The sequence below is a fragment of the Microtus pennsylvanicus genome, chromosome 1 (genome assembly GCF_037038515.1).
Source record: "Microtus pennsylvanicus isolate mMicPen1 chromosome 1, mMicPen1.hap1, whole genome shotgun sequence".
Classification (NCBI taxonomy): Eukaryota; Metazoa; Chordata; class Mammalia; order Rodentia; family Cricetidae; genus Microtus; species Microtus pennsylvanicus.
Window position 1 is genome coordinate 156,387,186 of NC_134579.1, and position 25,138 is coordinate 156,412,323.

Here is a 25,138-nt window from a genome sequence, read left to right on the forward strand (position 1 = left end):
TCTTTTTAATTTTTCAGTTTTAATTTATTGAAAATGATGTCTATATACTTTCTATTTTTCAGATTTTATATGACTTTTATCTTTTAAAAATTTATTTAAAAAACTATCTTTTCTTATTTTACATGCCAAATTTATTCCCCATTCCCATCCCTCCTTCTGTTCCCTCCATCTACTACTCTCTTACCCCCATCCCACACCTCTTCCTTTCCTCAGAGAGGGTAAGTCTTCCCATGGGGTATCAACAATGTCTATCACATTGCTTTGAGGCAGGACCAAGGCCCTCCCCACCATATCTAGGCTGAGCAAGGTATCCCTCCAGAGAGAACGGGTTCCAAAAAGCCGGAAAAATCAGTAGGGATAAATCCTGGTCTCACTGCCAGTGATCCCAAAGTCTGCCCCAGCCACAGAGCTGTCACCTACATTCAGAGGGACTAGCTTGGTCCTATTCTGGTTCCCTCATTGTCAGGCTGGAGTTGGAAGTCTTCCTTTAGTTCCGGTAAGCTGTTTCAGTGGGTATTCCCATCATGGTCTTGACTACTTTGCTTGTATTCTCACTCCTCCCTCTCTTCAACAGTACTTCCCACTTATTTTTTGTTATGTGTTTCACTGTAGTTGGATTTATACTGAGGTCTTTGATCTATTTGGACGTAAGTTTTGTGCATGGAGAAAGATATGGATTTATTTGCATTCTTCTACATGCTGATATCCAGTTATGGCAGCAGCAATTGTTTTTTTTTTTTTGAGAAAAGGAAAAAGAAGTTTCAGCCTCCTCCCAGCCTCCCATTTCCCTCCCCCTCCTCCCACCCCTCTTCCCCTCCACCCACTCCTCTCCCCCTCCCTCTCCAGTCCAAAGAGCAGTCAGGGTTCCCTGCCCTGTGGAAAGTCCAAGGTCCTCCCCACTCCGTCCATGTCTAGGAAGGTGAACATCCAAACTGGCTAGGCTCCCACAAAGCCAGAACATTAAGTAGGATCAAAACCCCGTGCCATTGTCCTTGGCTTCTCAGCAGCCCTCCTTCCTCGCCATGTTCAGAGAGTCCGGTTTTATCCCATGCTTTTTCAGTCACAGTCCAGCTGGCCTTGGTGAGCTCCCAATAGATCAGCCCCACTGTCTCAGTGGGTGGGTGCACCCCTCGTGGTCCTGACTTCCTTGCTCATCTTCTCCCTCCTTCTGCTCCTCATTGGGACCTTGGGAGCTCAGTCCAGTGCTCCAGTGTGGGTCTCTGTCTCTATCTCCATCCATCACCAGATGAAGGTTCTATGGTGATATGCAAGATATTTGTCAGTATTGCTATAGGCTAGGGTCATTTCAGGTTCCCTCTCCTCAGCTGCCCAAGGAACTAACTGGGGACCTCGGCTTGGGCTCCTGGGAGCCACTCTAGGTTCAAGTCTCTTGCCAACCCTAAGGTGGCTCCCTTAACTAAGAATTGTGCTTCCGTGCTCTCCTATCCAACCTTCCTATATCTCAATCATCCTGTTTCCCGAAGTTCCCCCCTCCTTCCCTTCTCCCTTTTCTCTCCCCATCTCCCCTTACCCCCATCCCACCCCACCCCCAAGATCCCAATTTTCTTCCCGGCAATTTTATCTACTTCCCATAGCCAACAGGATAACTATATGTTTTTCCTTGGGTTCTCCTTCTTATTTAGCTTCTGTAGGTTCACCAATTGTAGACTCCGAGACCCCTATTTATGCAATTGTTGAAGACACTTTCTTTTTTCCATTGTTTAAATTTCTCTATCTAAATTCAGTAGCTCATAGGTATATGGGTTAATATCCAGGTCTTTGATTTGTTTCCGTTGGGCCACCCATCTCTTTTTATGCCAGTACCAAGCTGTTTTGATTACTGTAGCTCTATAACAGAGCTTGATGTCAGGGATGGTTATGTCCCCAGAAGTTCCTTTATTGTACAGAATTGTCTTGGCTATTCTGTTTTTGTTTGTTTGTTTTTCCATAAGAAGTTTAGTGTTTTTCTTCTGAGAAATATGAATAATTGTGCTGAGATTTTGATGAGGATTGCTTGAATCTGAAGATTGCTTTTGGTATGATTGCCATTTTTATGCTGATCTTATGTATCCAAGAGTATGGGAGATCTTTCCATTTTCTGGTATTTTCTTCACTTTCTTTCTTCAAAGACTTAAAGTTCTTCTTGTATAAGTCTTTCACTTCTTTTTTTCAGTATTACCCAAAGATATTTTATCTTATTTGTGATTATTGTAAAGGGTGAAGTTTCTCTGATCTCTTTCTCAGTTCTTTTATCATTTGTACATTGGAGTGCTTCTGATTTTTTGAGTTATTGTGTATCCTGCCATATTACTGAAGATGTTTATTAGCTATACGGTTTCCCTCATCAAAAATTTGGGGTCACTTTTGTATACTATGTTATCATCTGCAAATAGTGAAAGTTTGGATTTTCCTGTCCAATTTGTATTCGCTTAATCTCCTTTTGTTGTCTTATTGCTCTAGTTTGAACTCTGAGTACTATATTGAATAAATATGGAGAGAGTGCACAGCCTTGTCTCATTCTGGATTTGAGTGGAATTGCTTTGTGCTTCTCTCCATTTAATTTGATGTAGGCTGTCAGCTTGCTGCATATTGCTTTAACTATAGTTAGATATGTTTATTTTATCTCTGATCTTCCCAAGACCTTTATTATGAAGGTGTTTTAGATTTTGTCAAATACTTTTTTGGCATTTATGAGATGATTGTATGGTTTTTTCTTTCAATTTAATAATATGGTTGACTACATTGGTATATTTTTGTATGTTGAACCGTCCCTGCTTTTCTGAGGTGAAGACAAATTGATCATGATGGTGATTTTTTGATATGTTTTTGGATTCAGTTTGCCAGTATTTTATTAAGTATTTTTGCATCAGTGTTCATGAGGGAGATTGACCTTTAATTCTTTTTCTTAGTTGAGATTTTTGTGTGGTTTGGGAGCACACATGAGACTCAGTTTCCATCTGAAGTCAGTTCTCACTTAAAGAAGTCATTCAAGTTCAGGCTTGCATTGTCTGCCTCTGCCTCTTCCAGTAACCTTGAGACCTATGTGTAACTCTGTGTTAGGCCATAGAAATAACAGTTCTGCCTGGATGAAATAGTACATTTTTTTTCTATTAAGATTTGGGTTGAAGTCTCTTGCCAACCCTAAGATGGCTCCCTTAATTAAGATATATACTTCCCTGCTCCCATATCTATCCTTCCTTTATTCCAACCATCCATTCCCCCAAGCTCCCCCCATCCTCCCCTTCTCACTTTTCTCACCCCATTGTGTGGATAGATATGGCTTAAATCTGGTTTTGTTATGGAATATTTTGTTTCCTACATCTATGGTGATTTAAAGATTTGATGATTTATAGTAGTATGGGCTGGCATCTATGATCTCTTAGTGTTTGCAGAATGTCTATCCAGGACCTGGCTTCAGAGTTTCAATTGAGAAATTGGGTATAATTCTGATAGATCTGCCTTTATATGTTACTTGATCTTTTTTACACTCTTAATGTCCTTTCTTTATTCTGTATATTTAGGGTTTTGATTATTATGTGGTGAGAGGACATTTTTGGGTCCAGGCTACTTGGTGTCTTGTAAGCTTCTTGTACTTTCATAGACATGTCCTTTAGGTTGGGAAAGTTTTCTTCTATGATATTATTGAATACATTTTCTGTTCCTTTGAGGTAGACCTCTCTCAAAGTTTCTGCCCCAAAGTAATATGATAGACTTTGTTGACTCTCCATGAGATGTATTACCTTCTCTGAGAAGTACATAGGGAGTTGAGTGGGAGTAAGGTGGGGAGAGTGGGAAGAGGAGAGGGAGAGGGAACTGGTATAGGTAAGAAATGTACCAAAAATATTGTTTTAATAAGTAAAGATTGATTTAAAAATAAAAAGTACATAATAAAGTTCCCAATTAAAAACAGACAGAGAAATAAAGAAAAGGACATTTATATACCAGATCTTTCACCAAAGCCTCAGGATCAACCTCAAAGGTAGAAAACAAAAATAGTTAGATCCAAGTTACTGGACACCAGTGGCTAAGTAGAATCGAGCGATGTTTTAAGACTCTTGTACATATGAACTGACTGTAAATTTGACCTTTTGCATAAGATCCAGCCAAACAAAATAAAATGCATGGAGAAGGGGATCATGGAACCTTACCCCTAGATGCGGAACAATTGGCAGTAGATGCCTTCTGGGTCAGAAAGAGTCAGTTTGCCTCTGGGACGTAACCTTTAAAGGCTACCTATTACCCAGTAAAGTGTCATGCACTCATGCACATACTGGCAACCACAAATGGACTCAGTAGTTTTAAATATTAAAAAACAACATAGAAATTTAGGAGAGAAATGTGGTGTTCAAGACAAGGAATGTGGTGGAGAAGAGAATCATTGAAGTTGACAAAAGTTTTCATTCATGAAAGGATTCTTCAAAAAATAAAAACAAATAAGGGAAAACTGCACATCTTATTAAATTATCTGTCATTAAATTATTATAAGACTCTGCATATGCCACTTTGCTTTCTTCTATGACCTAAAAGGTTCTTTTTTTTCTAATGAGGTTTGAAACAGAACTATGAACCAAACTCATGTTTAAATTGTAATTACATAAGTGGATGGTATTATTTAGCAATGTTGTAGAATTGTCAAAGGTGGAACCAAGAGGGCAAAGTGGATGATAAGACTTGAAGGACATTTCAAGGAATCTGTTTCTTAACTGGAAATATTTCTGGGATGTTTTACTATTCTCGGATTGCTCTCTTGTTTCTTTACTATCACAAGTTTACTATAGTTAGGGCTACTTGTTCATTCACCAGGAACTCTTCAACTCTAGGTGTTTCTCTCTCTTATGCCTCTGCTAGTAAAACTGCCACTGTGACAAAATGATCCAGGAACTTCTGTGTCTTATGGACATAACCGTATCAACATATTCTATACAAAGTAAACAGCACAGATAGATGAGAACATTTATAAAACAATTTTCTTCTCTTAGCAACATAAAGAGCATGTTGACAGTTTTAATGGAAGATAAATCCTTATATACATAGATTATAATTTTATCCATCACAGCCTTGCATCTATCCTGCTTCCAGATCCATCAAAAGTTCATTCTATACGGACCAGCCACAAGTTTTACATAAGACCAATCACAAAGCTTGCCTAGAGCAACCCACATTTCAGTTGATGAAAATATTTTGTGTGGATCACAATATGATGAGCCTTTCTGTCACCCATACAACTTAACAAACTTATTTGACAGTGTTCAAATCATTAAATATATTCCATAGAAGCATATACAAAAAGTCACTGGGTGCTTGTAGCTTAAGGAGTTTCTCACTCTGCTGCAGGTTGAGGCAGTTGTGATTGAGCAGGGTTTACAAAGTGGAATTCTGTGATGCTACCAGTAGCCAAACTGGTGCTCTCTGAATCTCATGCGAAGTTTCTCAATGTTTCTGTAAAATGTCCAAAGCACCTAGGATACACCAATTATAGAACCTCTTATAGGTAATATTCTGTTGGATGATACCTCCTTAGGCTTTTAGGGCAAACAGCAATTGACTGATAACTGTCAACCAAAGATCAAATTGCCCTCTAGTTTATTCCAATTGAATCAAAACTAAACAATACAGTTTGTCCAGCATACAGGTCAACAGCATTAACCTTTTAAATGATATTTAACAATGCTGAATTCTCTATGAAAGACCCAAAAGACAATTCACTCTCTTCATTTGTTAAGGAATCCTTTGACTGTACACTCATGTTTTGAGTGATATTTTACCCTCTTTATGTTTTAACTGGGACCGATATTCCAGTGTGGTTGTTTTAATTTCTTCCTTCCTAACTTCCTGTCCTCTCTGACCTATTTCATGAAGAATTTATTCTGGGGAATTTAAACATTTTACTGCATGCAAATTACTTTTTACATTAATCCCTTTTTTTCTTCCTTTACACATTCTTTACATATACTGCTCAAAAATCTCTTAACCCTACCTCACCAATTCTCTTTTGTTTCCACTGAGGTCCTTCACATTCTGAGTCATCTATAAACTGTGATTATCCTACTGCACTTTATTAAATAATAATTAATGCTGCTTTGAACAGACTCATGAGAAGAAGTATTCAGACAAATTCTGAGCAGAAAAGCAGTAGAATGTTGAGAGTTTTCTTTTTTCTTTCATTTTTAAATCATCTCATATAATTGCTATTATGCTTCTGACAACATTTCAGTTCTAATGACTTACCTAATTTCAATTAAGCAGATCAATTATTAACCATTTATTTCATGCTATATAATTTATTTGCCAAATTTATCAGCTTTGTATTTCTATGAAATATTATTAAAAGATTGTTTCCTAATATTTTTAATTCATTGAGAATTCATCCAATGTATCTTTGTCATTTCATTTTAAGTTTGTACCTTTTTAAAAAATACTCAAATTATACCCCTAGTAATCCATTTCTATTTAATTTTCAGTGCTTTAAACACTTTTAGCTTTTTTTAGTTCAGTCTTAACATTACTTACATTAAGGGAGATCATAGCTTGTAAGTTTGTATTTGTGTGCCTGAGCTATTTCACTAAAAGCTGTATCCTTAAATTTACTCATATGGTTACAAATGAAAAGATTAATGTTGTTGAAACTGAATATATATATATATATACACACACACACATATATATGTTTGTGTGTTTGCTTGTATGTGTGTATGTCATTTATATCCATGGTATGCTAAAATATTATGTATCTACATCAATTTGTGTTTTGAAATCATTGATGTCATTTTTCAAGGTTATAGAAGCAACTTTCTTCATTCAGTTCTGCTGTAAGCATAAAAAATTTAAGTAAGTAGACACCCCAAGTACCATGGAGGCTTTCCCTTAGACAGATAACAGCCTTCTCTCATCAGATTTGTGTTGAAAATATGAAGGAAAATGAATGAACAGGTAAATAAGGGGCAAAAAACATGCAATCTACTTACCTATGAAGCAATTGTTTGTTGTTTATACACCTTATCCAGAGTATGCAGAATCTTAGTACAATGAAGTCATGATTCACAACAAAAGGACCCAAAGTGGGAAAACACATAGAAATGATGGCTGTGATGCTTATTAACCACCAACTGGGTTTATATAAAACAGCAATTAAGCCTTGTAATATGGAGGAGAGGGTATAAAAAGCTACATAAGAAGACACCAGAAATAGGATGCTCTGGGTGGCTTTAGACTCAGGGGAAATTCTGAGGGATACATGAGCACTGCGGATATGTTGAATGTGCTGCTTGTGTCTATAAAGAATGGCAATCATAGAGCCACTGGACCAGATGATGAGCACAGAAAACAAGACTTCAGGAAATACCAACAGTGCTGTGTACAGTGACTCTGCAATTCTATCATGACCCCAAGTGGAGCAGTATAGAAAATCTCTTTTTACTGTCATATTATTGTGACTCATTTTTATAATCCCAGATACAGGGATAATAAAATTTATAGTGATATATAGGACCCAGAAGAGGGAAATAGAGAGGGTAATATAATTTGAAGATTTGAATTTAAAATTCTTCCAAAAGGATTTCTGGGGACTGATGGTGATGGCTTGATACATACTTAAGAGACAGGTAGTTCCCATGGACATGCTTCTGCCAAGTCTTTGAATATAGAAAAGAAATTCACACGTGAAATCATTGAAAAACACTTTCATTCCAAAAGCTGCAATTGTATGGGGCACCCCTTTAGAAAGAATGATCAAGCAGTTGGCTATGAACAGATGGGTGAGGATCAAATCTATAGGCTTCAGTATATGTTCATTATAGTAAACAGCTAGATAGTGGAAAAGCAAAGAGATATTTCCCAGGATTCCAACTGTATTTTGTGATAAGAATATTATTCCTATTGCCAAATACTTGGAATGCATTTTGATGTTTAGTAACTTTTCCTTTAAATTACAACAACACTTCTTTTCTGAGAAAAATGGTGAATTTGTTTTAAGGGATGAAGGAACCGGAGAATTATTTGATATTAAAAAAACTAAAGCAGATGTGTGCAAGATACTAATGTGCCTCCTCACATAACATATGTTTTGATAACCATTCTATATTTCAAGAAATATTTGTATTCTTAGAAAGCACATACATACAAATATGTATGTATTCTTACAATATACAACATTTATAGTACAGCATTGTTACCAAGAGAAATCAATGATGAGTCACTGCAAATGAAAAGCACACTAAATTGTACATTTCCAGGACAAATTTTGATAACAATTGACATCAGAAAAGAATAGGCTTCCATCACCATCTACATTATATCAGGAAATAAATCCATGCTGAGTACATATCTTATCTGAATTTTTAGCATAAATAATGAAATTATTATAAGAGCAATGTTGTCATTTCTCTATTCCTATGCAATAAATTTTATATTAGCTATCATAAAACTTAGGAATCATAAGATTTTAACAACAAATTTTATAATTTTATTTTGAAGGTTACTACTAATCAATGATCCTTTTCACAAACTTTCAGACAAATAATATGTACAAAAAATTTTAAAAATCATTTACCACTGAAAAGAAAAGTGAATTGGGAGAAAGGTACCTTGAGTATGTCTGAATGGATGGTTCTATTTTTCTAAGATAAATGTTATGGAACTACACACCCACATCAAACATGAATAATCCCAATATATTAACAATGATGCTACAATTATAACAACATGGCAGTCAATGAATCTTTCATAAGATCCTGGTGAATTTTACATCTTATAATATTCTTGTTTCCACTGAATAGAGAAATAGGTACAAAGAATAACATTCATCAGGATACACAGAGTCTTAGAGGAGGCAATAGAATGCTTGACATCATTATAACTCACCCTCATGGAGTTTATGGCCCAGACATGAATTCTGTGGTACATCACAATGTTCTTTATTCTAGAAAATAAGCTTCACTTCAGAGTTCCATGATTCTTGTAGTTCTATTGCAATCATTAGTATAAACAAGAAACCATTTATCTGACAGCTATGATAGTCATAACAAAGTTATCTATGATTTACATCAAACATGCTTACAGGGAAATAATATTGGCCCAACTACTATAACCCTTAATTATATTTGATATAAGATTTCAACATGACTTAAAATCTTCAAAACTCAGTCTCAGTAAAAATTCAATTGATTAAATTAGCTATGTGCACAAACTCAGGAAATAGCTCTCTTCAGTTTCCCTTGTCAGAGCACAGAATATCTTCCTCTCCATTAAATTTCCTCTGTTTGTTTTTACCCAAGAATTCATTCTCCCTATTTGAGCACTTAAAAAACCTCCCTTATTTTTTGGTCTGTTTTCAAGTCTGAAATACAAATGTTTACTTACTTCCTTCTTGCTCAGGTACCCTGACTCAGTGTGAAGTTCCTGGCATCCTGACAGGAAGCATTGTGGATGAGGAAGGCATCTCATTGCATAGATAAAGGTCTATGTCTCTGTGACCATATATCCCTTCGGAACTACAGTCTTAATTGAAAATGACAGTGCTGGCTTTGAGAAGAGGATTTCTGAAACTTTTCTCCCATTGCTAATTGGCAAAACAATTATGAGTTTCCTGTCTCTAGAGGGATTGAATACTTGGGAGAGCCTCTTACTTTTTCATTATCCTTGAAGGCTGAGGAGGAGGAAAGTTGCAGGGAGCAACAATGTTTAATATTTCATATTCTTGGATGTGTTCTTGGATTCGGTTTGCCAGTATTTTTTTTTTATTTTTACTTAAAATTTTCCACCCCCTCCCCTCCTCCCTTTTCCCTCCCCGTTTCTCCATCCCCCTAAAACCCATCCCCTTCCCCATCCCTCTCCAGTCCAAAGAGCAGTCAGGGTTCCCTGCCCTGTGGGAAGTCCAAGGTCCTCCCCCCTCCATCCAGGTCTAGGAAGGTGAACATCCAAACAGACTAGGCTCCCACAAAGCCAGGACATGCAGTAAAATCAAAACCCAGTGCCAGGGGGCTGGAGAGATGGCTCAGTGGTTAAGAGTATTGCCTGCTCTTCCAAAGGTCCTGAATTCAATTCCCGGCAACCACATGGTGTCTCACAACCATCTGTAAAGAGGTCTGGTGCCCTCTTCTGGCTGCAGACATGCACACAGACAGAATATTGTATACATAATAAATAAGTAAATATCTAAAAAATCCCCAGTGCCATTGTCCTTGGCTTCTCAGTCAGCCCTCCCTGTCCGACATGTTCAGTGAGTCCAGTTTGATCATATGCTCCATCAGCCCCAGTCCAGCTTGCATTAGTGAGCTCCCATTAGATTAGCCCTACCCCTTGTGGTCCTGACTTCCTTGCTCATATTCTCCCTCCTTCTGCTCCTCATTTGGACCTTGGGAGCTCAGTCCAGTGCTCCAATGTGGGTATCTGTTTCTAGCTTCATCTATCGCCAGATGAAGGTTCTATGGTGAAATGCAAGATATTCATCAGCATGGCTATAGGATAGGGCCATTTCAGGCTGCCTCTCCTCAGCTGCCCAAGGATATAGCTGGGGACATCTTCATGGACACCTTGGGACACCTCTAGAGTCAAGTCTCTTGCCAACCCTAAAATGGCTCCCTTAATTAAGATATATACTTCCCTGCTCCCATATCCACCCTTCCTCCATCCCAACCATCCCATTCCCCCAAGCTCTCCCCATCCCTCCTTCTCACTTCTCACCCCCACCCCAAAGTTTCCAACTTTTTCCCGATGATCTTGTCTCCTTCCAATATCCAAGAGGATAACTATGTTTTTCTTTGGTTTCACCTTCTTATTTAACTTCTGTAGGATCATGGATTATAGGCTCAATGTCCTTTATTTATGGCTAGAATCTACTTATCAGTGAGTACATACCATATTCATCCCTTTGGGTCTGGATTACCTCACTCAGGATAGTGTTTTCTATTTCCATCCATTTGCATGCAAAATTCAAGATGTCATTGTTTTTTTAATGCTGAGTAATACTCTAATGCGTACATATTCCACATTTTCTTTATCCATTCTTCCATTTTTAGTTGAAGGTTCAATTAAAAAATTAAGTAGAAATCACACTTAAAAAGTATAATAGTAAAAGTTATAAACATTAACCCCAAAGCAGTAGGTTTACTGAACCCTGTCCTATTATTTAAAAAAAATTAATATAACACTTCTTTATAAATCAATTCACATTTATTCATTGAATATCACATGAGTTCAGGATATCTTCTTATTCTAAAAGAATTGAATAGAACAGAACAATTTATAGCAATTTAAAAGTAAAGAACATTCATGATTTAGCAAACAGAACATAAATATCTGAAATTTTAACACTATTCTTCTTCCAAAACACATGCTCCTTTGAGGGTGCTAGACAGCAGAATTGTTAGAAAGATCAGCCCACACTCACCAACATCACTTTTTTACCCATACATGGTACTCAGTTCCCAGAACACCTTGAGATTCTGTAATTCACTAGAATAAGTTGGTATTAAAGAGAACTCATATGCACATCCTAGGGAAGGGGGAGTGGTTAAAATTAGCCCAGGGATAAGGGAGGTAGAACAGAATGCAGGCAACAGAGCTGTATAAGATACACCACTAATGTACACCTCAGTAAAAAAAAGTTTAGCAGAAATGACATCAAACACTGATTGGTTGTTGCAGGGAATTAAGAAGTCTTCAGTGTTTATAACTTAAAGTCCTGCAACATCTGTGGGCATGCCAGGATGTTTCTGGAATAAACATATCCACTGCAGGCTGTTGCTGATTTGCAAGCATGATGAGTGTTGTGATGTTCCAAGAAATACGAGTTGACCAAAGTGAGGCATTTCATAGAATCGAACACACTGGGATTCAGAGTTGCCATTCAATAATTGTCATCCTATAATTGCCATCAGTTTCTTTGGACCAATTCAGCAGGAAGAATTCACTACCACAGCAAACACCCTGGAAGATAGGATCTTTCCTCTTGCAGCCTAGAGTTCTAGGTAGATGTAAGGAAGCAAGTCAAGATACTGATAAAAGGGTTAGGGGAAGCAGGTGATTTACAGATATTTATTAGTTGGCAGAAAAGCAATGGAGGACACAGCAACAGGTGAGGACAGACCTTCTGTTGAAGAAGAACAAGAAGAGACCTAGAACTCTGAAGATTATCCTCACACCTCAAAATAATTTTGGACAAAACTTGCTTCCATACTCATCTTAATAATATATAACTTTTACTTCATACATAAAATTAATCATGTATACATGCTGTAATATCTTATATTCAGTACATGTGTTGAATGAGGATCACCAAGGCACTAGTATGTTCAGTCTTTACAGCCCGAGATGCAGAGACTGACTTTACAATCTCAGCTGTAAAAGCTCATCAAACTAAGATTTAGGAAGGAAAAGTGTTAGACATCTTACATTTGGACACGACTAGAGGGCTATACTTAAGGGATGGAAAACTCACTGTATAGAAGAGAAACATAGAAAATTATGTGTTTTCAAAGTCAAACTGAGAGGGAAAGGCAGTGAGGGGTAGGAGTAGGGACACAGCTCCAAGACAAGCTTGTAAGAGACCCATGATTTATTTACCAGCAGGAAATTTTACTGAATAAATCATGAAGTTCTCAGAAAAATAGATGTGATTTGAAGAGAAAAAATTGCTCTGTGATATACTCCTGACCCAGAATGACAAATAGGGCATATATTTTGCTTATACATGTATATTACATCTTAGATCAATTATAACCAAGAAATAGTATATTGAATCACAGAGGATAAGTGGACAGAAAGTGACTAAGGGTAGACAGATTTATTTCCCTGGGAAAGGAACTTAGAATAGCTACTAATGAAAAAGGCATAGGGGAAAGCTTGAAAAGGAATTGCAAATGGTGAGTGAGAGAGAAGAGGGGGACAAGGGAGGGAATACATGGTAAGACATCTAATATTAAGGAACATTTGACGGGAAGTATGGAAACTTAATTTAGTAAAAACTTCCTGAAACATTTAATGTATGAAGGTCCCCTAAATGAAATCGCAATATAATAATGGAGACATAGTTGCAACCAGGCATCTCTTGTCACCAAATGAAGCTTCTAATGCCAGAAATGTGATACATCTAATTGAGCTGTTAGCTAACTGGTTGCCACAGGAATACACAAACAAAGCTTTTGCCAAGACTATAGATTGCTCTCCACAAACTGTAGGAGGTGCTGTTGCTGAAGACAACACATACACAATCACTGGTCATGCAGAAGTCAAGCTTGTTCATACCTAAAGCTTTTATCTCTGTGAAGTGGTACCCTCTGCACGTTATCAAAGTAGAAAAGTGAATGCCAGGCCTTCTACTTCAGTATATAATGACATTGTATATATCAATATGCAATAGTATCCTGCTTTCAAGTTATGTTAGTGCAATAGCGACACAAAGCTTGTGGGAGTAACTACACAATATCTGACTTGACTTAATGTATACTCCTTGAAGTGGAATCCATACACCACACTGCTTGGGTGATCAAGAACCTGAGACTAGAATGAAGCCCACGGACCTAGGAGAAGAACAATAATATTGTTTTACTAAAGAAATATAAAAATAAAATGACTCATAATGACATTCTGCTATATTCAGTAAACATTGTCTTACACAGCTGTTATCAAAGAAACTTCCTTTTATAACAGACAATAGTAAATACAGACAGATAACAAACAAAATTCAGTGAGTGAGAGACTTTGGAACACTCATCCTGAAACAGGATGGCTTCATCAGATTGCTTCTCTCAAGGCTCATGAAACCCTACACAAAAAGAAGCAGAAAGTTTTTAAGAGACAGAGGGGATATATTAAGGTAGGAAACAAGGCCTTCTAATCACAATAGGACAAACATACATGAAAATACAGTCTATTACAGTACACACAGGTCCTCTAAGTGTTGGAACCAGATGAATTCCTAGAACTGAGAGTGAAGTAGACATACCCTTCTATTGGTATCTTAGTGCCTTTCTTCAATTGATTAACACTTGCAAATTAAGATTTAGTTTTTTTCCAATGGGCTCACACTGGGAAAACAAGCTTCTCTTAAGGGTGGATAAGTTCAACAGGAGGTGCACCTACAGAAAATAAGGTCAAGTTTGAAGAGTCCTTAACTTTTAATGCCTGCCAAGGTCCTTTGATTTTACGACTTTTCAATTTTTTCTTTAATTTTTTCTTTTCTTTTTAACCTTCACTAACTATGAGCATTGGTCAGAGGTTCCAGTTTTTTTTTTGTTTTTTTGTTTTTTGGTTTTTTGAGACAGGGTTTCTCTGTGGTTTTAGAGCCTGTCCTGGAACTAGCTCTTGTAGACCAGGCTGGTCTCGAACTCACAGAGATCCGCCTGCCTCTGCCTCCCGAGTGCTGGGATTAAAGGCGTGCGCCACCACCGCCCGGCAGAGGTTCCAGTTTTGTTCTTACACAGGAACAAGTAAATCTTAGCCTTTTAAAAAATTTCTTCCTTGTACTTTTCTTGGGTTCTTTTACTTCTGTTTTGTCCTATCCTGAGGAGTTTGATTTTGTTTTATTACATTAATTAAGTATTTTAATTATATTATTATAATTATTCCATAAAGCTTTTTACAAATCAAGAACGAAAGGAGGTGAATCAAGATTGGAGGGGTGGTTCAAAGGAAATGGAAGGGGTAAAGCAAATGGAAACAATAATCAGAATATATTAAATGAAAACAAAATCTTCAATAAAGGGAAAAATTCCTAGATTTTCTAGGTTTCTACTCATTGACTATAGATTCAAATGATAACACTTGGTTATGTCAACTTAATGCATATAGGCACCTTCATTTCTGATCAAAGTATATCTATATCTATATTAATTTATATCTATATCTATATATTCTTCAGATTAAAGCACTGATAAACTGATCAGACTTCCTACCAGGTGATACTTGTAATTCTTTCTAGCATATTCCATAGCATCATTTCCCGTTACTTTATATCCAGTTGTACCAAGATTTCAGTGATTTCTTGTGCAGATTATGACATCATATTTTTCTCTTATAGACATTTCATTAGCTAGCCCCAATTTCCTGACTGATTCTGCCCCAATGAATGGAAGTGGGTCAACCCTGGGAAATGAAAAGTAGTAACTGACTTCTCTTTTTGTAAAAGAACCCAGAGAAAACAACTCCAATGAGACAAAACTCAGTAGAGCTTGGTGTTCCTTGAACAGTCCCTCCCAGTCAGCCTTCAGGGATCATGAAAATGTAACAGGCTCCATAAACACTTCTAGCCTTTGGAGAAATGGACATTCATGGTGTTAATTGGCAAATGGATAAGGAAATGTTTCAGCAAAGTCCTTGGCTCCCAAAGCTATCATAGTCATTACAACTACAAGTGAGAAGTTTGTAGTTCTGAAGGGAGGTGAGGTCATCAAGTTGTGATCCTTTATCTCAATGTCGGGTTGCCTACTACTTACACAGTGCTGGATGTTATATCAGGAGCTGCACCCTAATTTGAAGATTTGCAGAAGAAAAGAGTCAAGTGATCTTCATGTGTTTTAATCTGGAAGGCAGAGAAAACAAAGAAGGGAGATCTGGTAAGTGCTCATGTCTGGAAAAAAATGTTCTGGGTAGAAATAGTGCAGTGTGAATCTTAACAAAGAGGAAGGCTTTCTGGGCTATAAACAGAAGTACTGAGGTGAACACTTTCCCTGGCTTTGTGATAATACCTGATGTGTAAAAATAATGTAAAAAAAATCTCTGCCAGATTATTGTTGAATCATTCCAGTGATAATGAATCTAACTTCAAGTGTGATGGAGGATGATAGTAATAACGTTTTTTCCGATTCCAATTTCTCATACTTTACATGAATCAGATTGTAAATTCTCAAAATGACAAACATAGATTATGGTATAAAATCTTAAAGTGTATAATGATTATCAAAGTAGTCTCCTCCTGAGGAGGAACTGCAATCTGGACTTGCCTCTGGGTGAAATACATTTCTAGGCAGCACTCCATCTTTGACTGGTGTGGAGCTTGTTGTATCTGAGACTCAGTGCTATGACCTGAGGCTGCCTTCCTTCTTGAACTTTGGAACATGGGGCTGAAGGGGAAGTGACATTTTTAATTGTGAATCTTGCAAACGACTTATCTGGAACAATCCATCTCCTGTTTTTTCTTCTGGTTTAGTGATACTCGAATTGTATGCCCACCTTAAGTTTCAACTTCTAATTTTGATAGTTGAAATTGTTGGAACCCATAATTTGAGTGTAAAGGCAGAGTCTTAAACACGGGGATGTCTCCACAGCTCATATTTTCTTGTGTGCTTAAAGGTACAAGTACATATTTTACATTCTTTTAGTCTATGTATATTTTGTAGTCAAATGCAATTTACAATTTGGATTTATTACTTCCAGCTTGATAAACATTGATAAAATCATTTGTAAGACTCATTTTAAAATGGCAGAATTTAATGCTTTTCTGTTTATATACATGTGTGCATTTGTATGTGTGTAAATATATATGTGTGTTTGTGTCTGTGTTTATGTATGTGTGTATGTATGTATAGGTTAACTGTGAGTTCAGTAGAACTATCTCTTAAGTGTTCTGTTGGACTTAGATAATTTAACCTTGTTTGTTATTGAATTAGTATTTTAACAACCTGAAACTCTTTCAGCAAGCTGAACTGGGTAATCAGAGATCTCCAGCCAATCACCTATGTCTACTTTTCTGGTGCTATCTACAATACAGTAGTTATGTTTTTATGTGAGATATGAGAACATAGATCCTTCTACCTATACTCTAAGCAGTTTACCACCGTAGCTCTCTGCCTACCATGGCAATAAGTTAGTTTCTATGTCATAGAATTGTTTCATACATTAGTTTTCTTATTTCATTGCTGATTATGAATCGTGAACAAGTCTCATAAAAGAAATGCTGTTCAAAATTCTTCATTTGAGAATTTTTCTTATGTTTTACTAGCAACAATCATAAACACAAGTCTGCTGCAAAAAATGAATATTGGGTATATCTTGCATTCATGAAATCCAAATTGGACACAGATTGTTTCTGTAGGACTAAATTGAATTTTTATATGATGTCAATACAGGGTAGAATAGAAATAAAATTTATAGCAATATGAGATTTTAAAATGTGTCTGATGTAGCACTGCTAAATAAAACACTAGGTGCCTCTTTGCGGAAGCAGACAGGCTGTATTCTCATTTTTCAAGTGTCCAAACAGCTCCGAATGACCTATTTTTTTCTTTAGGCAGTCATCCACAAGGTTTTTCTCAGTTTTTGTCTTGGCAGTGAGGGGAACTACATTGTAAACATCAGATTTCTATGCAAATCACCAGAGGTCCCAGAGGAGAAGTATTGTAACACAGATTAATAAACGGCCATCTCTGTTTGCAGTTCAGTTTAACTCCAGGAATACTAAGTGCAATTAAATTGTCAGTAAGTCCTCTTATATGAGAAAAGTTTATTTCAGATGTATTAAATTTGATCACACTGCCTATGGCTGAAAATTTTTATGGCTTTGAAGACAAATGTCATTCCCTGGAAACTGGCAAGTTACCTGCAGGAGTTGGCAAACAGGAATGCTTCACACCTGCCTGGGTGACAATGTTTTCCTATGTGCTCCCTCTTCCACTGTTCTATTTGTTCTATACACCGAATGAGCATTCAGGTTCTTAAATATGGTGCATTGCATTCCTAGTCCTTGCCTTTCAAGGCTTTAGCAGCTGAGTTTGGAGAATTTTCCGTGACTTTGAATATTTTCTCTGTCCCGACAGATTTTACATGTTAAAACACCATCCTAAGCCAGTATGTCCAGTACCTCAGTAAACTAAGTACTCAAGGGAGGTGGAACCGAAGATGTTGGCAAGTGTACTGCTTTTCTGAACTCCTCTCTATAGGGCTCTGTAGGTTCTTGAAAATGCCCTTCTTTGTATAATTTTATCTAAAATAAAAGCTAAATAATTTTAAAATGCCACAAAGATTCAGGATAGTTTTCCAATATGTGTTATGATGAAGTCACAGTATTCATCAAGTTATTATTCATGAGTGCTTTTACTGGGATCATGATCTGGACCTGTAGCTCTATGATTTTCATTTGGTAGAGAACACACTTTATATTAATTATGTTCAAGTTATCACTAACAAAACTTCTTTCTGTTACTGTGAAAGGTAATTATATTTCTTTTTCTAGAAAACAAAGAAATAAAACACACAATGCCAAGGCCACTGGAATTTACAAGTGAAAATCAACCTAGTGTATAGCACATTCATCAAGAAACTGAAGTTGACTGAATATGATAATCCCAGAAATACAAAGGTCAAGGGAGGAGTTTCAAGAAGTTCCATGCCAGTTAAGATTAACAGAAGGAAACCTTGTCTGCACTTCTCTCCTTTATGAAATAGATAGAACACAGTGACAACTAAATATTTTTTCACTTCTAAGTCAGTGCATTAGTCATAGAACTTTGTTTCGTTCTTGGTAGGATAGAACTGTGGAGACATGGGTTCATGTCAGTGTTGCCCTGTAAGAGACTGGGTCACTGATGACCTGCTTTTATATTTGCCTGAATGGATGTATGTCATATAAACTTCAATTTATCCTAGAATTTGGTCTTTTCTAATGAATTTTTGTGTATGCTGCTACACAGCACAGCTCTGTGAATATCAGAAGAGGCAGTCTATTCAATTTTGTTTGATTATTTTGATTCAGGGTCTCACTATGTAGTTCTGACTGTCCTGGAATTATTATGTAGATTAGGCTGGCCTTGAACTCACAATGCCCTACCTATCTTTACATCCTGGGTTCAAGGATTAACACATTTATTACCATGTTTAATTTAGGTAGTGTATTCTCAAAGAATGCATTCAGAGGTCCTTGGTTAGACGTCACTTCTTTCACACATATTTTAAAATTTGTCTTTGAAGATGTTTACACAAGAGTGAGATTGTGCACAAGCAAATGGCCATCGACTCCAGCAAAAACATTTGAGCCAACGGGAATACCATCAACAGTGTGTCACATATGTAACTTATCCTTATTCTTATCAATGACTGGTGTTTCAAGCCAGTTTTATTTTGGATTTCTGCTACTACATTATCACATCTGGCAACAGATCTAATTAGAATACTGGACATTCCCTGTTTATTTCATATTTAATGTGATTGGTTATAAATTTCATGAGTTTACCAAACAGAACATATACCTTTTTTTCTCTTCCCTGAACCTAGTGAATAATTCTGAATGTGCTTGTAAAATCTGGTGAGCTCTATCTCTTAATTTAACATTATGTAGCTCATCATTTTACCCCCAGGATTAGAGTATTTTATACTATATTGTAAATATTTTTTCATACAAGAATTTAGAAACATTTACTTTGTTGAGGTAAAATGTACATTGTTTAAGCTGAAATGTTGCATGACATGGATAGCATGGAAGTTTTTGCATTTGAAGCTGCAGATCGAAGTCTGTTTTCCAGCAATATGATGAATAAGGAACAGTTTATTCTGGGATCTAGAAGTGAGCATTCTTTCCACTTGAACTGAATTGCTGATTGCTTCATCATTGAATTATGGTCTTATTTCTAATGCTGAACATTTTAAGAAACTCACTCCATAAACATGAAAACTGTAGACTTCAACAATTTCAATGAAAGTTATTACAGATGGCATGTTGTTTTGAGACTCTCTTGTTAACTTATAAACTCTGCATTTTCAATCTTGAACTTGGTTGTGTGTCCTCCAAGAGGTCAGAAAATTTCATGATTTGCATAACTTGCATGACTTGGCTCAGGGACATAATTATCAAAATTTAAAAGAAGAAATGCTGAATGACAGAATGGACTCAAGGACCTTGGCAGTAGGTATAGTGCTTTTACTTCAGAGTACACTTGGAATTCTAGGAAACGTATCTTTTCTTTTCTACTACTTACTCATTTACTATCATGAACACAAGTTAAAGACTGTAGACTTAATTCTTGCACATGTGTTCATAGCCAACTCCTTGGCCATTCTTTCTAAAGGAGTGCCCCAAATATTAAAAGTTTTTTCATGGAAACATTTCTTCAATGATGTTTCATGTGAACTTATTTTATATGTTCTCAGACTGAGCAGGAGCATGTCCATCAGTATCACCTGCATCTTGAGTATCTTCCAGGCCATTACTATCAGTCCTATTGACTCCTATTGGAAAGGTATTAAATTCAAAGTACCAAAATATGTTTGTTGTTTTATTTGCATCCTCTGGATCCTGAACATAGTAGTAAATATCGTTTTCCCCATGTGTGCATCTACCAAAAGATATAGCAAAAATAAGACACAAAAGAGAGATTTTGAATTCTGTTCCTATCTTAGTCGTGACATAATAGTAGATTCACTGTTCACAGCATTTTGGGTGTTCCCTGAAGTTTTATTTTCTATACTCATTGTATGTTCCAGCATCTCCATGATTGTCATACTTTACGGGCACAAGAAGAGGGTTCAACATATACTCAGTACTCATACCTCCCCGAGAATCTCTCCTGAATCCAGAGCCAGACAGGCCATTTTGGTCTTGGTTTGCACCTTTATAGCTTTTTATACCCTCTCCTCCATTTTGCATGGCTACATTGCTCTTTCTCATAATTTAAATTGGTGGTTATTAAATATCACAGTCATCATTTCTCTGTGTTTTCCTACTTTAAGCCCCTATATAATAAGTCATGATTCTATTATTTCCAGATTTTGCTTTTTTCTAGATTAAAATATAAAACTGAAGTAATTTTATCATAATTATGTAAATTGTATCATTGCAATGTTGTACATCTAAAAGTTTAGGCATCCCACATCCTGCAAAATATCAGTCAAATAATTTATAGTATTATTTTAATGGCAAGATTATAACACAGAATAATAATAACATATCCTTCATTATAGACTATGGCCAGGTTAACCACAGATTTTCACCCACGTTAACTATTGTAGTTACAAACTTTTCACGGAGTGGCCTTATATCCTACCATAATGTGTTTGGTTACTTCTGCCATATTTCCTCCAGTGTTGTATAAGTGAGCCTACGTTATCAGTCCAGTATTTTATTGTAGCTTTCATAGTTCACTGGGTGATATTGATCCGGGTTTTGTACAATAGAGGACATAGCACCTTGTAGCTGTACAAAATCTGCCCAGTAGAGATGCATCTTCCTAGTCAGTATATGTTAGATTTAGTATTTTACGACTCAAATATTTTACAGTCATATATTTGAACTTACAGTTATTGTATGACAGCATACACAAGACCTGTGAAAGTCAGAAAACATAATATCTGTGTGATCATGGAGGAGAGACACATTAGGTATGGTCCTGGAAGCAGTGTGGTTGTTGGACATCAGTGTGGACATTTGCAACTCTTTTGTGGTAACACAGCCTGACCCTGGCTACAATAGGGAAACGGACCCAGACAGAGCACTTGGCTGCAGTTTGGCCTGATATCACTATTAACCTGGAGTCAGCTCAGCTCTTGGACATCAAGAAATCCTCAGGTGTGTATCCAGATCAAGGACAACTGTATGGCTTTGTGGGTATCATGAAAAAAGGACATCAACACAGACTTCAGCTGCAATAGGTTCACAGAACCACACATGGTTTTCAGCGGCATCACAAAAAAATAACACATTTTTCCAGGTGACAACATAGGCCACACGTATCAGCCAATTCCCTACCTCTGCTTCAGTCTCACTTCTCTCCACAGTACATGAACTTATTCTTTCCCATTTTCTACTACAAACCTTTCATCTTAGAGGTATGCCCCTGCGGAGGCCTTAGTTCCCTCGGTTGACCTGTGGGTGGCTTCTACCTGTACCGGATATCAGATTATTAAGAGAACAGAGCAACCATATCACCAAGAAAATATTGACACAAATACTGAAATCTATGAAGATATGAAGTGCAAAAATTCAGCAACAAAAAGGATAATATCCTCACATATACTTTATACAGAAAAAGTCTACAGAACAAACAGATCGCATGCAAAGGACATTCTCCAGCAAACTTGTTGAAGAGATTAACTCTGGTAAATATTGTTACAAAGGTTTATGTTATTGAGAGATCTTCACGGTAAATAGCATTTAGTGTTTCTTTTTCCTTAAATTAATTAACTGACTAACTTGATGCATTGATTAGCATCTGTTAATACCTGCCTTGTGTTCCTCTATCCTATCCTGAGGAACTGTGCACCAGACAGCACTCTCATATCTATGAAGAATTTTTATAGTACTAGCCACGAGGGTGATAGAGTTATGAAACAGAATGATACAGTGAGACAGGTAGACAAGAGAGAGCAGAAATCCATGATTGTGATGTAAATAGACTAGAAGATCTCTTTATATTTGTCAGATGTTAAGAGATGAAGGTGGTCCCAAACAGATATGGCCAAGAATTACCCTCTTCTTGCTGGTACATCTTACTTAACAAAGTTTCCAGAACATATTTAATTAGTGTCACCAGTGTGGTTTCAAGAATTCAACCACCAAGTGTGCTGTGTGTTTGTGTGTGGGTTAATGTTATTCAAGCTGTACGAGTAAAGGCAATGAATCTTGGGCTAAGATGATTAAAAGATAGTTTGAGGATAAGTGGCTACAGTTAAAACAAAGTGATTTGGTAAGGTGAGCATGAATGTTAGTTACTTTTTATTGTTGCTGTAAAATAACATAAACAAATCCACTGTTATAAGAAATGGTATGTTAAAGCTACTGCTCCCAGAAGGAACATGCATAAGGGAGGGAAGGATGACAAGTAATCACCAGAATAGGAAATGAAGAACAGAACGTACAGTTATATGCACACAGCAATCAAAGAGGAGGGGAGTGGAACTAGGGTATAAACTCTCACATTAGTGTACTTCCTCCTTTGAGTCTCCATCATTCAGATGTTTCATAACATTCTGACAGAAAACCACCACCTAAAAACCAAGGGTTCACATGGTAAGGTATTTTTCATTTACTTATATTTGTTAGCTTGTCTGTCATGGGCTCATGATCATCTTAAGAGACAAAACACATTCATGTAAGTTTAAAAACCTTAACACAGTTCAAAATCCCAGTTATCTAAAATTTCATCTGAGGCAAAAAGTAATTTCTTAAATATAATCTAGTGTAATGTTAAAAGTCATATTAATGCTTTCAAAAAGATCTGAAAAAGGATATGCATTTTTAATTGATTTTTTTGAGCTCTACATTTATCTCTGCTCTCCTCCCTGCCTCTCCCTTCCTCTTCAACCTTCTCCCAAGGTTCCCATGTAGATCTTACTCAGGAGATCTTATCTTCTCCTACTTCCCATGTAGATTAGATCTATTTATTTCTTAGGGTCCTCATTGTTGTCTAGGTTCTCTGGGACTATGATTTTTGGGCTGGTTTTCTTTACTTTAAAAACCACTTACAAGTGAGTACAGGTAATAATTAAACATCCTTATTCATCAGAGAAATACAAATCAAAACAACTCTGAGATTCCATCTTACACCTGTAAGACTGGCCAAGATCAAAAACACTGATGACAACTTATGCTGGAGAAATTGTGGGGTAACGGGAACACTCCTGCATTGCTGGTGGGAATGTAAGCTGGTACAGCCCCTTTGGATGTCAGTGTGGCAATTTCTCAGAAAATTAGGAACAACCTTCTTCAAGACCCAGTAATATCACCATTGGGTATATATACGAAGGATGCTCAATCATGCTACAAGAACATGTGCTCAATTATGTTCATAGCAGTATTGTTTGTCATAGCCAGAACCTGGAAACAACCTAAATGCCCTGTGACTGAAGAATGGATAAGGAAAATGTGGTACATTTATACAATACAGAAAAAAATAATGACATCATGAATTTTGCAGACAAATGGATGGAGATAGAAAACATCATTTTGAGTGAGTGTAGTAATATGAGTGGCAGGGCTGCGTCCCCAGCACCCTGGCTGCCTGCTAGCTTATGCCCCGAAATAACAACATACAAATTGTATTCTTTTAAACACTGCTTGGCCCATTATATCTAGCCTCTTCTCGGCTAACTCTAGCACCTGGACTAGCCCATTTCTAATAAAGTGTGTAGCACCAAGGTGTGCTTACTGGGAAGATTCTAGCCTATGTCCATCCTGGGCAGGAGCTTGATTGCGTCTGCCTCAGAGAGCAGAGCTATCGCATCTGCCCTGGAGAGGGGAGCATGGCGTCTCTGCTCCAGAGCAGAGCTGTCGAGTCTGAGCTCACTTCCTCTTCCTCCCAGCATTCTGTTCTGTTTACTCCACTCACCTATGTTCTAACCAATAAAATGGGCCAAGGCAGTTTCTTTATTAGCCAATGAGCTTTTTCCATCAAGTGAGCATATGCATTTTAATTCTAACCATGACAAATGGTTAAATAGTGAGCAAATATGGGATTAAAACATTACAGAAACTAAGCAGGAAGATCATCAAAGAATGTAGTGCCAAGTTTTGTGTATGGGATTTTAGGTCCATAATCTCCAAAAACCTCTAAATTTGTTGCCCATAGCATACATCTCTCTCTAAGATTAGTTCTACTCCATGTATATGGTTCTTTCTGCTCAGTATGTAAACACTCTGGCATACCCAACCCATGTGCTCTCCACTGCAATTTAGCCAACATCATCATTCATGTTTTTAGACAATTGCTTCTCGTGTCCCCAGCAGGACTCCCTGACAAATAACACATGTCCTTAGTGGCACTATAACATTTAAAGGAATAACAATCTTGCATTTGTCATGTCTTTGATGATAGTGTCACATGAAACATGATACCAGAATAAGCCTCTGTATTGGGGTAGATCCTTGCTACCATCAACCATAGTTGTACCATCTTTGGTTTGTTGAAGCAATTATTTTGAGGAACAAGCATCCCCTTTGGTTTTATCATTTCACTATCTGAAATCTGAGCTGTGTAGGATTTTTTTCTTGATAATGCTCTACTTATTATTTAAGTATGAATCAGGGTATTTCTCTTTAATGACACTGATGGTATCATCAATTACAGCATCTCTTCCAGTATATGTCATGACTTGGCTGTAGCATTAAACTTTCCAGTGCTTTTTTTCCAATCTGTATCTTCCTGCCTCACTTGTGCTTTTTCACTGTAGACTATTATAAGAGCTGTGTAATAACCATTCCACAGAGCCACTGTTATGT

The 25,138-nt window shown here is 36.9% G+C and overlaps 3 protein-coding genes across 3 annotated transcripts in view; 2 read left to right on the forward strand and 1 right to left on the reverse strand.

Moving 5' to 3' along the window:
* LOC142832944 (uncharacterized) overlaps window positions 1-25,138 on the forward strand; it is a 776,034-nt gene that overhangs the window by 359,800 nt on the left and 391,096 nt on the right. The window lies entirely within an intron of this gene.
* LOC142837653 (vomeronasal type-1 receptor 4-like) lies at window positions 6,962-7,897 on the reverse strand. Its single transcript, XM_075952874.1, has one exon. The coding sequence runs from the start codon at window positions 7,895-7,897 to the stop codon at window positions 6,962-6,964; it is 936 nt and encodes a 311-aa protein (XP_075808989.1).
* On the forward strand, window positions 19,811-20,713 carry LOC142837661 (vomeronasal type-1 receptor 4-like). The gene has a single exon (XM_075952886.1). It carries the CDS (start codon window positions 19,811-19,813, stop codon window positions 20,711-20,713), a length of 903 nt encoding a protein of 300 aa, XP_075809001.1.